The sequence below is a fragment of the Myxocyprinus asiaticus genome, chromosome 29 (assembly GCF_019703515.2).
Source record: "Myxocyprinus asiaticus isolate MX2 ecotype Aquarium Trade chromosome 29, UBuf_Myxa_2, whole genome shotgun sequence".
In the NCBI taxonomy this organism is placed as follows: Eukaryota; Metazoa; Chordata; class Actinopteri; order Cypriniformes; family Catostomidae; genus Myxocyprinus; species Myxocyprinus asiaticus.
In genome coordinates this window covers 34,604,944-34,620,430 of record NC_059372.1, presented here as the reverse complement: position 1 = coordinate 34,620,430, position 15,487 = coordinate 34,604,944, and the positions used below count along the sequence as shown (strand labels likewise).

The 15,487-nt window shown below is 36.9% G+C and overlaps 1 protein-coding gene across 5 annotated transcripts in view; it reads left to right on the top strand.

Annotated features, from left to right (window-relative positions):
- Positions 1 to 15,487, top strand: part of LOC127419944 (adenylate cyclase type 6-like) — a 96,443-nt gene that overhangs the window by 2,303 nt on the left and 78,653 nt on the right. For all 5 annotated transcript variants that reach the window (XR_007893752.1, XR_007893753.1, XM_051661789.1 and 2 more), the window contains exons 2-3: positions 1,532 to 1,735; positions 3,773 to 4,706. Coding sequence is in view for 3 of the 5 variants with exons in the window: in XM_051661789.1 (XP_051517749.1) it covers positions 3,774 to 4,706 (933 nt within the window). In the remaining 2 variants the exon portion in view is untranslated. The remainder of the gene's footprint in view (positions 1 to 1,531; positions 1,736 to 3,772; positions 4,707 to 15,487) is intronic.

The window sequence follows — 15,487 nt, the reverse complement described above, 5'->3', positions numbered from 1 at the left end:
TGTAATGAGCTGCATTATTGGATACAGTGATTATATTTGTGTTTTATCAGTATTAAAATGATTATAATGGTGAAATATCTGGGGAGTTGTCAGGAAGTATCCCTGCATTCAAAAACTGTATTAAGATTATCTTTGCTGAATTGCAATGATTATTTATATGAATCCCTGACAGCACATATACAGTACTGTGCAAAAGTTTTAGGCACTTAAGATGCTTCACAAAAACATTTGTCTTAAGATGGTTGTTTATATCTTCAGCTTTAGTGTGTCAGTAGGAAAAACACATTTTAGACTCCCAAACATTACTTTTGCAAATAGAAAATATTAAAATAGAAGAACAGGGAGCCTTGCAACAGATGTCATGGCCCCCACAAAGCCCCCCACTGAACATCGAGTCAGTCTGGGATTACATAAAGAGACAGAAGCAACTGAGACAGCCTAAATAGTTAGAAGAACTGTGGTGAATTCTCCAAGAAGCTTGGAACATCCTATCTGCCAAAAACCAAGAAAAACTGTGTCCAGGTGTACCTAGGAGAATTGGTGCTGTTTTAAAGGCAAAGGTGGTCACACTGAATATTGATTTAGCTTTTTTATGTTTACTGGAGTTTGTATGATGTTAATTGATAAATGAAAACTATTTCATTATTTTTGAAGACGTCCTCACTATGCAACATTTTTCACAAGTGCCTAAAATTTTGCACAGTACTGTATATCCCGCAGACGTCTATTTGATGTGTGTGCTTACATCTGGAAGACGTATTTTTTTGGTTATTTGCTCATCTGCAATACATCTAGAAGACGTATGTCAATAAGTATGTCTCAGATGTCAACAAGACATTCAGCAGATGTCTTGAGAAGTTTATGATTTAGAATGTTAGTAATTCCGTTCTTTTTAAGATGTTTAGCAGATGTTAATTAAAATGCGATGCTTTCCAGATGAAAAGATCTAAAACAGACATCTCGGAGATGTACGTGTGCTATCTGGGCATTTATTTCACTTTTTATTTTTGGAGACATCTTCAACTTTAATTGATTCAGAGCTTTTGTTCTTCAATATTAGTAGTCCTGGTGATGCCATGAGCCTTCTCTGCACTCTCATTGTATTACGGTTGTGCACCTGTCGAGAGCCAAGCCTTTAGCAGAATGTCCCATCCTTTTAACCTTGTGACCCACAACCATACTAGAATAACATTTGGAGCTAAATGGAAAGAATGACATGATTAGATGTAAAACGTACAGCTACTGAACATTTCTAACTTGTTTGCTTAGGGATGATGTTATTAATCATTACTGTTAAGGAAGTAAAGCGTATCTGATTAGTACTTGCAAATACAGTATCAGTTGAGGAAAATTTACCTTTAAAGTGCTTTCCATCTGTTTTGTTTTTACCTCAGAGTAGGTTTTAATGATTCAGGAGGATTCAATTATGTGGTCTTTTCTTTTATATCACATACGTTGTACCATGTTTTCAGAGACATTGATATCGTCTGCATTCTGTTAATGGTTTCTATTGATTGCTCTTTGTCGACAGATCCAGATGATATGAAGATACAATATCAATAACAGATCTTCAGATTCATCAGGCCAGTCTACAGTAACTGAACGAAACTAGACTCCCTGATACCCTTCACTCGCTTGTCTGAACTCCATATTTTTGCTTTCACTCGAACACTGCTATAAATGAGTGTCTCAGAAAGTGAGATCAGGGCTGGGGTGCAAACCAGAACCCACACAGGTAAAGACATCTACAACTTGACATAGATTTCACAAATACTTACCACAACTGAATGATACTGTGTCATCATATACTGTCATACACTGACACATTATGTGCTGCTTGCTTAGCGAAAACACATCTTAGTACATTAAAACAAATCTTCACAGCTCTAAAGGTATAGTTCACCCCAAACTGAAATTTCTGTCATCATTTGCTCACCCTCATGTTATTCCAAAGTTGTATGCTGTAATTTTATTTGGTGGAACGCTCTTTTCCATTCATTGACAGTTCATAATGACAATGACATCTGTCAGGCTCCAAAAAAAACAAAAGGTATCAAAAGAAGTACCATAAAATACAGCGTGTGCTATATTCTAAGTCTTCTGACACCAAATGGTAGCTTTGTTTGAGGAACAGACTAAAATTAAAGTCATTATTTGTCTATTATATGCCTATAAGTCTATTGTATGCCTTCATAAGACTAGGAATATATCGCAAAAGTTGCATGGACTGCTTTTATCTTGTTTTTTGTCTTTTTGGAACTTGACAGATATGATTTCTAGGTCACTGTTGTTGTATAGATAAGAATTGCTTAAAGATTCTTCAAAAAACTTTCCTATGATTTCCATAACTGTATACAGGTAAAGAAAGATATGAGGGTGAGTAAATAATAACAGAATTATAATTTTTGGATGAGCTATGCCTTTAAATAAATATTCCAGGTTAGATAAAAGTTAAGCTGAATCGACAGCATTTGTGGCATAATGTTGATTAATACAAAAATTATTTTGACTCATCCCTCGTTTATATAAAAAAAAAGGGCAGAAATTGTGGTTACAGTGAGGAACTTACAATGGAAATGAATGGGGCCAATCCATAAACGTGAAAGGAATATTCCATGTTCAATACAAATTAAAGGGATAATTCACCCAAAAATGAAAATTGTCTCATCATTTACTCACCCTCGTGCCATCCCAGATGTGTATGACTTTCTGTCTTCTGCAGAACACAAAGATTTTAGAAGAGTATTTCAGCTCTGTAGGTCCATACAATGCAAGTGAATGGTGACCAAATCTTTGAAGCTCCAAAACACACATAAAGGCAGCATAAAAGTAACTTTTATGGATTACATATAAGTAATCCATAAAAGTCCAGTTTTATGGATTCAGATTGTCTTCTGAAGTGATCCAATCTGTTTTGGGTGAGAACAGATCAAAATGTAACTCTTTTTTCACTATGAATCTTGACAGCAGCAGTCTCCTTGGCGATCATGATTTTAAGCTCAATTAAACTTCCTAGTGCTTGACAGATGTGCAGAGCACTGGATAACGCTAGGAAGTGTAATCAAGCTTGAAATCATGATTGCCAAGGAGACTGCTGTCGAGATGTACAGTGAAAAAGGAGTTATATTTTGGTCTGTTCTCACCCAAAACTGATCGTCTCACTTCAGAAGACATGCATTAAAGCACAGAGAATTTTTATTTTTGGGTGAACTGTCCCTTTAAGCTCAATTGACAGCATTTGTGGCATAATATTGATTACCACAAAAAATTTTTTAGACTCGTACCTCCTTTTCTTTAAAAAAAGCACAAATCTTAGTTACAGTGAGCCGCTTAATAAGAAACTAAATGGGGCCAATTTTGGGGGTTTAAAGGCAGAAATGTGAAGCTTATAATTTTTTTAAAAGAACTCGTCAATGTAACAAAGTTGTAAAATGTAATGTAATTTTACACAGTAAAGGTTAGTAAGTGATTTTATCACATGCATATTGTTTATTGTGTGGCTATATTTTTGAAACAGCGAGTTGGATGTCCATTGTACAGTAAGTGCCTTACTTATACATTTTTGCTATTTTTTAAATGATCGAGGGACAAGTTGAAATAATTTTTGTAGAAATCGACACTATGCAACAAATGCTGTAGATTGATCTTTATTTGTATTAAACCAAGCATATTCTTTTAATGCACTCAGAAAATCTATACTGTTTCTCCTTGTTTAGATATTGGTTAGATGCATCTTGTCTTTGACCTTGGTTTTTCTCAATTCTCTCAATAGGATGTCCTGGATCAACGGCTTCCTAGTGGCCAGAGTGGATGATCGTAAGACCGCGTGGGGCGAGCGCAATGGCAAGAAGTCCAAGCGCAAGGTTGGCTCCTCTCTCTGCAACCCACGCTACATGAGCTGCCTGCGGGACGTGGAAGCCATGGAGCCCCCTCCCCCGCTGTCCCACGCCCAGGCCACCCGGTCTGGAGGAGGGGGAGTTGGAGGTACCGGTGGGGGCAACTTTGGTGTGCGCTGCGTTTGGCAGGAAGACCACTACGGGAAAGTGGGGGGTGGGGGGGAAGGGGTGGGGCTTAAATCTGTGGACCTGGGTTTTGAGGATGGAGAGGTGAAGGGACGGAAAGGGGCCGTCTCAGGGTGTGACGGCTCTAGCGAAGACACGGCCAGCAGGGCGGGGTCAGTAACAGCGGCAGACTGCTGGCAAAGGGTGGTACGCGTGTTCCAGTCCAAGAAGTTTCAGTCTCGCAAACTGGAGCGTCTCTACCAGCGCTACTTCTTCAGGCTCAACCAGAGCTCCCTCACAATGCTGATGGGCGTGTTGGTGATCGTTTGTGGGATCATGCTCACATTTCACAGCATCCACGGACCACCCAACGTGGTTTACGCCTCGGTGCTCTCCGTAGCGATGGCCCTCTTTTTGGCGCTAATGGTGGTGTGCAACCGAAATGGGTTCCACCAGGACTACATGTGGATGGTCAGCTATCTTGTGATTGGAGTGCTAATCGTGGTGCAGGTCTTTGGGGTTCTGATGGTGGCCCCTCGCAGTGCCTCGGAAGGCATCTGGTGGTCCGTCTTCTTCATATACATCATCTACACGTTGCTGCCAGTGCGGATGAGGGCGGCAGTGCTTAGCGGAGGACTCCTCTCCTCCATACACCTTCTCACCACATGGAGGATCAATCAGGATGATGAGTTCCTCTGGAAACAGGTAAATTCCATCACTGTAGTCCCCATTTTAATCCTGACTCTTACATCCTAGAGGGCAAAGGTTTCAACTTTAGAGGCAGTTGTGTATTTGCTTTTTATGTATTCCTTCATTAGATTTGGGTGTGGTGACTGCACTATACACAAGAGGATAATGGTTGCGCAGTGGTACTTAGTTAAAGGTGATGTATGTCATTTTTTTGATGTACTTTCTCCTATACCTTCTTAAAGGATTAGTGCTCCCAGAAATGAACATTCTGTCATCATTTACTCACCCTCATGTCGTTCCAAACCCATATGACTTTTATTTCCGGAACACAAACTGAGATAATTTAAAGAATATTGCAATCGCTGATTTCCATGCTTAAAAAGCACACAAGTGTCACAGAAGTAGTCGATGCGACTCATGCATCATATTCCAAGTCTTCTGAAGGCATACAATCTCTTTGTATGATGAACAGACTGAAATTTAAGTTGTTATTCATAATCAAATCAAATCATTAATCAACTCATGTATGCAATGCCAAAATCAAATATGTGAGTTTTTAGGAACATTGGGAATTCTGGTGGAGAAATTACACACTTCACCTCAACTGTTAATTACACAATATGATGCTTTGTAAATACGATTAGGCTGTAAAGCAGCAATAAAACGACAGTCACAAAGTTACGTTACACTTGCATCATTTGAGCAAAGAATATTTGTTTCAGTAATTTTGGGGCATCTTAACGACTGTTTCCACCTGTCCATTTTTCATGTTCTCATATCTCTATTTACTTCCCTTATCATGGAAGCATTTTGGCGTGAAGATACTTACATTTACATTTACATTTATTCATTTGGCAGATGCTTTTATCCAAAGCGACTTACAAAAGAGAAATACATTATAAGCAAATCATCTTAAGGAGACAGTGGTACAAAATGTGCCATATTACAAAGTCTCACTAGCATCAGAATAGTAGTATTCAAGACAGATTAAAGTGCAACACTTTTTTTTTTTTTTTGTGACTGGTTAAGTGCTCATGGAAAAGATGTGTTTTCAGCTTCACGGATGGAGTTGGGAAGGTCATTCTACCAACGTGGTATGATGAAACCGAAAGTCCGGGAAAGTGTTTTGGTGCCTCTTTGTGTTGGTACAAAAAGGCGACATTCCTTAGCCGACCGCAGGCTTCTGGTGGGAACGTAGCTCTGCAGAAATTATTTTAGGTATGCTGGAGCAGACCCTGTGACTGTTCTGTATGCCAGCATCAGAGCCTTGAATTTGATACGTGCATTAACCGGCAGCCAGTGAAGAGAGACAAGGAGTGGTGAAACATGCGCTCACTTTGGTTTATTAAAGACCAGACGTGCTGCTGCATTCTGGATCACTTGCAGGGGTCTAATTGCACATGCAGGGAGGCCTGCAATGACAGCATTACAGTAGTCCAGTCTAGTTATGACAAGTGACTGAACAAGAAGTTGTGTGGCACATTCAGAGAAGAAGGGTCTTATCGTCTTTATTGTAGAGTGTAAATCTACATGATCGTACTGTCTTTGTGATGTGGTCTGTGAAATTTAGTTGGTTATCGATGGTTACCCATAGATTTCTGACCGTTTTGGAAGGCATTACTGTAGTTGAACCCAGCTGCATGGTGATGTTGTGTTCAAGAGCAGGGTTGGCTTGAAAGACAAGGAGTTCAGTCTTGGCTGGGTTAAGTTGCAGGTGGTGTTCCTTCATCCAGGCTGAGATGTCTGCCAAACAGGCAGAGATTCGAGCAGTCACCGTGGTGTCGTTTGGCTGGAAAGACAAGTAGAGCTGTGTGTCATCGGCGTAGCAGTGGTAAGAGAAACCATGTGCCTGAATGGTGGGCCCAGTGATGTTGTGTATATAGAGAAGAGAAGTGGCCCAAGCACTGAGCCCTGAGGTACCCCAGTAAGTAGCTGATGTGACTTGGACACCTCACCTCTCTTTAAGTCATAGGACTTAAACCAGCCAAGCACAGTTCCTGTGATGCCCAGAGTAGAGAGGATGGAGAGTAGGATCTGATGGTTGACTGTGTCAAAGGCTGCAGAAAGGTCCAGTAGAATCAGGATGGATGATCTGGATCCAGCTTTCGCCTGTCTCAGCAACTCAATGACAGACAGTCTCGGTGGAGTGTCCACTTTTGAAGCCTGACTGATTGTCATCCAGCAGCTTGTTCTGTGAGAGATAGGTTGAGATCTGATTGAAAACTGCCCTTTCAAGTGTTTTCGCCATGAATGGGATGAGAGAGACTGGTCTGTAGTGTTCTACTTGTGTGGGGTTAAGATATGTTACTAAAATATACACTTCCACCCATGGTGTTGACATCCGTGAGTTTGTTTGCTGTTTTGCATTGGATTACTGCCAGTATCTTTACTGCATTATCAGGTTTAACAGGCACCTCTAACATTGACATTTCGAAAACATTTTACTATAAGGTTGTATTTTTTAAACTTTAGCTAACTACATAAGCTAACAGGAACTAACAAATAACAATAGTTTTACAGCACTTATTAATTTTGGTTAATGTTAATTTCTACATATATACTAATACATTTTTAAAATTAAAAGTTGTTTATATTAACATTAGTTAATGCATTTTGAAGGAACAAGAACTAAAGATTAACAATTTTATTTAAATAATTCAGCATTAACAAAGATTAATAAACCAGAAACAAAACCAGACTAATTATACAGCGCTTACCCACCGACTAGGGGATTTTGAAAATATGTTGTTTTGCACATCCCTGATACATGCACATTCAAAACAATACACAATACCACAAAAAAGAAGCACTATACCTTTGAATGCTGTTGTGTTTTTGTCTACTAATAATGATTTCTTGTCAGTATGGTGCATTATTTAAGGCCCTATGAAATCAGTTTTTTTTTTTTTCAAATTCCGTGTTTTTGTTTTATTTTTTCAAAATTCCATGTTTTAAAGTTCAATTAAATTTTATAATCAATATACTGTCTCATCAAATGATTTTATACAATTTTAATCAAAATGTACAACAATTATTTTTCAACATACCATTGCATTATTTTTATAAAATTATCATCATCATTATTATCATTATTATTATTATTATTACATTGAATATAAAATTTTCTGCACTTTCAGTTTCAGTTCGCCTCCAGATAAGCAGTATATGGCTTAATGTGCTTATTATACCGCATAAGTCTCCTTTTTATTTCTATAAATACTATATAGTCTGCATATGTTGGGCACTTCACAGTGAATAAGTGCTCTGCTCTCTGTCATTTATTATACACACACAGCACACTTAATACTCATGATGCGTGTTTGTGTATGAGCGGCCGGCTTCACACATTCATTTTTAAGCGCTCAGCACATCCAAACTGTATATTTATTCAATTAAATTACAGCCATTTGTGGTTTAATAATGACACTAGGACATATCCCGATTTGTCAAGGTACCACAATTTCAGTAGTTGGTACCGATACCAGTGAAATTTCACAGTTCTCGATAAAAATTTAGATACCAGAGAAAAAATTTTTTAATATGAAAATGTGCTATTGAACACACTCCTTTAGCCTGTTTAAAGTTAAATTTCAATGTAAATAATAAATTAAAAGTTATGCATGTTTTGGCCTGTCATGATAACTGCTTTTGTTGGATGATATATTGTCCCAGAAATAATTGCGATAAACGATATTATTGTCATTTTAAGACCATTTTATGCCACTGATATAATGATAATATAATAGCATAATAATGCAAGTACACCCTTTCAAAGAGCAATGAACTTTAATAATATTCAGACTTTGGAATCGGAATGTCAATAAAAGTTAAAGTCAGGAAGGCCCCTCTCCATCTCCAACTGCTGTTTTTGTTCCCAGCTCGGAGAACTGGATGGGATGGTTATGTTTTAGATGAGCTTTTAGGTTAGTTGTAGAGTTGGGCGATATGGCTTCAGAAATTATATCTCGATATTTTTCAGCAAATTGGTTATATTCATTAAATATCTCGATAATTATGTTTTTGCTCTGAAATAGCATGTGTTTTTTTTTTTAATCAGAGGAACCATAATTTCATCTAAACAGCATTGTAGCCATGTAGAATTAATATTTCAAAAGTATTAAATAAAAATATGTTTAAAAACGATGAAGACATGTTTCCCGCAGATTTTTTACTAAATTAACACAAGGGAGAGTATAATTTAATCATTTTCATTTGTTTGCACGTTTATACTTATGTTTAACAAACAATCATACATGGAAGCTTAATAAAAATCTTATTTACCTTCATATATTTTTACTAAAACATTTTTCTTTGTGAATGAACAAGGTGTGCAAAAACTACTTCACATATTTTTTTAAACCAGATGAATATTGCATCCTACTAAATTATTACTGTGGAACCCAGTCAATTTTATTATTATAATATACTACTGAATTATTATTATTTTTAGTATTTAGAATTATATTTATAATTATTATTAAGATTTGTTAAAGATAAATTAATATATTTCTGTCCTATTTACTTCACCCTAAACTGGGTTTTTTATTTCGACAATGCATGAGTTTATTTCACTTTCACCAGGAGCTTTTAATATGAAACGGAAAGTGCAATGTTTGTTTGACAGTTATGAGTTTCGCATTTTGTGAACCGCTGTCAAACTGTCCTTTACTGTTCCGCATTTGTAGATTTGTACAATAACTTTATAGCGGTTACTAATGTTTGGAATTGCGCGAATGCTTGAACCTGCAGTACTTCACAATGCACGTGAAAAGCGCTACAAACACGAGCTTCAGCGCATGCACACAGATCAGCGCGTCGCCGGTTCATTCTGAAGCGCACACAGACCATGTTTATCTGTTTTTAATCGCAGCCTGTAGCAGTTAAATAATCACATATGATCATACCTCTATTTTGATGTTATTTTGATTAATTATACAGCCCTGAAAGATCATGAAATTAGTCTACTGATGCACTCTATGAAACTTAATGGCCAAATAAAAGGCTCATTAAAATCATTGCGATATTCACGGTATTGTTTAATTTTATATCGTCAGCAAAATCATCGCGATTATATAGTGGGTATTCGATGTGTCACCCAGCCCTAGTTAGTTGTATTGGCACTTTTCATTGTCACTGTTTTTAAACAGATTCGACATACCGGCTCGTTCATGTTAATGGGCTCTCCTCTCTCATTGTTCCCACCCCGGAGCTCTGGAATGCGGCTTTGAAATCAAGTCCATTTGGACTTATTCTTCCAAACTTTCTGGCTGGAATTATGCAGTCATCGGGAAAAACACCTATTAAAACACCTATTAGCCTCGAGTAACACGTAATCTTCATCTGTCGCTGTCCGCTGTGTGTGTGTGTGGAGGAGCTGCCTGAGACCGCCTCTGACACAGAGAGCAGACGAGAGGACAGAAGCAGCGCGACTGGCTAAAATGTTGGTGACATTCATTCTTATGTAAACAAACACGCATGTAAACACAATGGGCAATATCGAGGTAAGCAGAAATTATCGAGGTCATGTCCATATATCGTACGATAAGTCGATAATGTAATTATAGACAGGCCTATGCATGTTTCCTTCAAGTGTTTCTAACACTTGTTTGCTTTTAAGCAGGCCCTACTGTAATCTGTTTTATTTTTCCCCCAAATCCTTTTTTCTTTTTTCTTTTTTTTCTTTTTTTATGTTTTTGCCAAATTTTATGTTTTAAAGTTTAATTTCATTTCATTATCAAAATGGTGTCTAATAAAAAAAGTTCCTTAAACTTTTAAAAACTTTTAACAAGTAAAAAATTAAAACAATTACTTATCAACATACCATTGCATTTTTTTAACAAACTTTATTCAGTACAAATGCACTCTTGCATGTGATATATTTCTTAATTTTTATTATTATTACAATCATTATTCAGTAATCATTATTTATTATTAATTATACAGTGAGGTTTACATTTTACTACACAGTTATAATATATTTTTGTTGCAATTTCTTCAATTTCAGGCATTTAGCTTTTATTATGAATCGTGCTTTTATTTTGACATGTATTTTTGACAGAAGTTTAACTTCTCCGGATAAACAGTTCGCTACGTGGCCCAGTGTGATCTTTAAAGCACAAATGCTGTGATTTAATAGAGCTGTTCAGCTTGTAGTCCAAAAACCCGGAAGAGAATTCGCCATGGGTTCCCTCGCGATTTTCCTATGGGTCTTTATAATGGGGTTTTTGGATTTATGAGTAAAATAAGGTCTGTGGTATACATTACTTGACGATAAGTGGATGTTTTGTTCTACAACATAAATTATACACTTTCATACCGCAAACGGGAATTTTGAAGCTGTACTGAATTACATACTTTTTTTTTTTTTTTTTTAACGCACGGTTGCTTAAAAATTCATTTGAGGTATGACTGTGTGTAATTTATGTTGTAGAACAAAATGTACATGTACCGTCAAGTAATTTGTACCACAGACCTTATTTTACACAAAAGTTCAAAAACCCCATTATAAAAACACATAGGGAAATCCTGAGGGAACCCATGAAGAATTAGACTTCAGAGTGGATTAGTGCTCTGCTCTGTCATCCCTCATACAACACGAATGATTCTCATAGTCTGTGGAGTCAGTGTATGAGCCGTCTGCTTCACACATTCATTTAAAGCTCATGCAGCTCATACAGACTAAGACTGCAGCATTTCATGGTTTAATAATCACACTAGGACATTATCAAGATTTTAATTTGATTAGTTGTAAGACAGTGTGCAGGTTCCGAATTAAGTTGGTGCTCGGTACTGTTGAATCACTGGTATCGTTACATCTTTTTTATTTTAGTACCGACTTGCTACCGAAGTACTTTTGACAACACTAGTGCCTTCATACTTTATTTTATTCCAAATATGTAAAATTCCTTGACATTCTGCATTTTAGAATTAATTCAGTTTTTATGACTGGATTCTTTGATTCTGTCTATGTTTTACCCATCGCGGAAATCATAGGGCCCTAAATATTATGTGTGTTAATTGGTAACCTATTGTTGTGGTAGCCAATGATTTAGTGAATCAATTCTGTCAAAGCTGAGATTGCAGTTGTCAGGGTAACTGGTCATCATTGCCTGGTAAATGATTCTGCTTTCACTGTATTGACTCAACATGGTTGACAGTCTGTGTAGGATTGATCATTGCAAAGGGCCTTTTGGAAGTCCAACACATTTTAAATTTGAGAAAAATACTGTATATATGTAAAGTTGGAAGAATTCGTGGTATGGATGCTGGGAAGATAACAGGCAAAATCTAGGCTATAGCCTAAAAAAGCAGTGACTAACCTGCCAAATACACCTTGTCCTTAAGCATTATTCACACCATGACCAATGTGATTAAACTAGAGGTGTATGGATATAAATTTTTCAGTATCTAGAGACCAGACTGACTGATGACCAATATAATGCCAATGATAACAAATGAGACCTACATGAAATAGCAAAAAATATATTGAAGATTTATTGATCCATCAGTTGACTAAATAAAACGACAGTTGATTTATAATATAAAAATGCAGAATGTTTTCTCTCTCTTTTAATTTTTTTTTTTTTTTTTTTTTTTTGCTCAGGTAGTAGAGCATGGTGTCAGCAACACTAAGGTCATGGGTTTGATTCCCAGAAAACACACATACAGATAAATAGGGATGTCAAAAGTATCAGTACTTCGGCACTAAGTCGTTACTAAAATAAATAAGATGTAAAAATACCAGTGTTTCTGCAGTACCGGTAGTACCGAGCACTGACTCAGTTTGGTCGTGCTCTGTTACTCCTTTAACACTGGACAATATACAAATGGACAACTAATTGAATTAGTAGCACCTGCAGACTAATATTAGAATAATATTAAAGTCATATAATATTGTCATATAAGTAATATTAAACTAATATTAGAATAATATTAAAGTCATCAAAACTATGGAATAACATAAATGGAACTATGGGAATTATGTTGTGACTAAACAAAATCCAAAATAAATCAAAACTGTGTTATATTTTAGCATCTTCAAAGTAGTCACCCTTTGCCTAGAATTTGCAGACATGTACTCTTGACATTTTCTCAACCAGCTTCTTGAGGTATCACCCTGGGATGCTTTTTAAACAGTATTGAAGGAGTTCCCATCTGTGTTGGGCACTTATTGGCTGCTTTTCTTTATTATTTGGTCCAAGTCATCAATTTCAAAAACTTTTTTTTTTAAATAAAATTTTAGTTTTATAATGAAATAAATTTATATGATGGCACAATTATATTTTTGTCTACAAAATTAATTTCAAACATTTAAGCATACGTCTTCAGATCAAAAGATTTTTAAGATCATGAGAAACATTTTAGTCAAGTGTTTCAAAACTTTTGACCAGTAGTGTATATTATTATTGTATAGTAAAATATAATATTTACTGTAATAATAATAATGATAATAACAATTTATTAATATTCAAACAAAATCTCACAAGTAACAGTGCTGTACGTACTGAGTTTTCATTTATACTGTGATGCTGTGTTGTGCAGCACTTTATTTAACAAAAATAAGACCAATGTTATGTTTTAGGTTATGTTGTGAGGATCTTTACTGAAGCATTTCATTTGATAAAAAATGCAATATGTTGAAAATTATTCTATTTTCGTTTGATTATTATTTTTATTTTTTATTAACATTTTTTTATTGATTCCATCCAGAAAAACAGATAAACACAACATAAAATATGGAATCAGTAATATAACTTAAACCCCTCCCCCTGAGCATCCCCATAAAAAATTTTTTTTTAAAAACAAACTAAAAAAATATACTTAAAAAAAAAAAAAAAAAAAAGACTGCACATACACATCAAACTAAAAATGTAAAAATCAAAATCAAAAATCCCTCTCCACTGCCCCTCCCCGAGAACCCTCCAAAAAAGCTAAATATCCACCCCACTTCCTATTAAACAAATCCCATTTTCCCAACCTTCTATAAATCGCCTACTCAAATGCCGCCACCCCACCCATCTCCCCGCACCACTCCCGAAACGAGGGTGCCCCAGCTGTCTTCCACCCCCTAAGAATGATTCGCCTGGCAACCATAACTCCAGCCAGGACCCAAACTTTCAAGTGGCTATCCCCAAAATTAATGACCGCCCCATCACCCAAAATGCAGAGTCTGGGGCAAAATGTCACACATAAATCTCTGAATCTTCAACCAAAATTCTTGTAACTTAAAGGGGACCTATTATGCAAAATTCACTTTTACATGGTGTTTGAACATAAATGTGAGTCGGCAGTGTGTGTACACAACCACCCTACAATGTTAAAAGTCCACCCACTCCTCTTACTTATATTTCTATTAATCAAAAACAGTGTCTCAAAATGATCGGTTTTCATTTCTGCTCTAAAGTGACGTCACTTTAGAGCAGGCCACGCCCATGACTGGTGATGGACTCCACCCTATTATCATAGATCCTCCCCCGAGTGATCTATGCACAGTCCGCCATTTTTTTCCGTGCTGGAGCAGCTACGGTGGGAAGAATAATGTCTCAGCTTCGTAAGCGTTACAAGTGTTCTGTTGTTGGCTGTAAAAGTGAACATAATTGTCTTCATATACTCCCAGCTTCAGAACCACTGAAGACGCAGTGGACAAGTTTTCTTTTTGAAGCAAATGTGCCCCAAAACATACTAAAATTTATGTTTGTTTAAATCATTTTACACCGGACTGCTTTGTGAATGAGGATCAATATTGTGAAGGTTGCACGGGAAAGGACGAGTCGGGAAGCTCAGACACCATCAAAGTAAGGCTTTTATTTTCTGCCCTCTGCACAGCTTGTACACTCTCTCTAGTGTTTTCCTGGGTTCACTCAGATAGCTTCACCAACAACAAAAACTCTCCATAAACTTCTTAAAAGACATGCAGCTTTTTTGACATTCAGGACACACGCCAATACTGGACTGACTTGTTGTTCTTTCTCTGCTTCTGATGGTGGCGTGGCTGTTTATATGCCGCTCTCCCCAGCTCACTGGAATTAGAGACAGGTGTTAGACATAATTTAGCTCAGGTGTAAGCGCCCTTACCACTTCCTCTCTCCGGACGGGCGCTCGACCAAGCCCCCGCTGCCACAAATATAAAGCAGGATTTTCCAAAAATTTGATTCTCAAGCATGGATCATTACCAGCTGTTCGTGTTCCAGCTTAGTATCGCACTTTATATTTTGTTAATGTTTGCAAATCACCTTTCCGAATGTGCTTGTTAGCTGATTCCACGGCTAATGCAGCTGAAGTTACCATTGTCTCTGATTGTATTCACGGAGACCAGAGCTATGTCATTATTTTAACGCTTACTGTCTGTATAATAATAGGGGGCGGGGAGCAGCAGCTCATTTGCATTTAAAGAGACACACACGAAAACAGCGTGTTTTTAATTCCACCTAAAAAGAGGCATTTACAACATGGTATAATAAATGATCCGTGGGGTATTTTGAGCTGAAACTTCACAGACACATTCTGGGGACACCTGAGACTTATATTACATCTTGTAAAAAGGACATTAATAGGTCTCCTTTAACACATTCCCAAAAAACATGGGTTATGTCCCCATCTTTTGATTGGCATCGCCAGCAGGTGGGTGTGTCTTTAAGACCAAGTCTATACAATTTAGAGGGTGTCCAATATAATCGATGCAAAATCTTAAATTGCGTCAGATGCACCCTTGAATCTCTAGATGCAGACTTGACGGTTTTTTAGAATTCTTGCCCACACTCCCTCTTCCAATACCAATTTAAATCTCTCTCCCATAA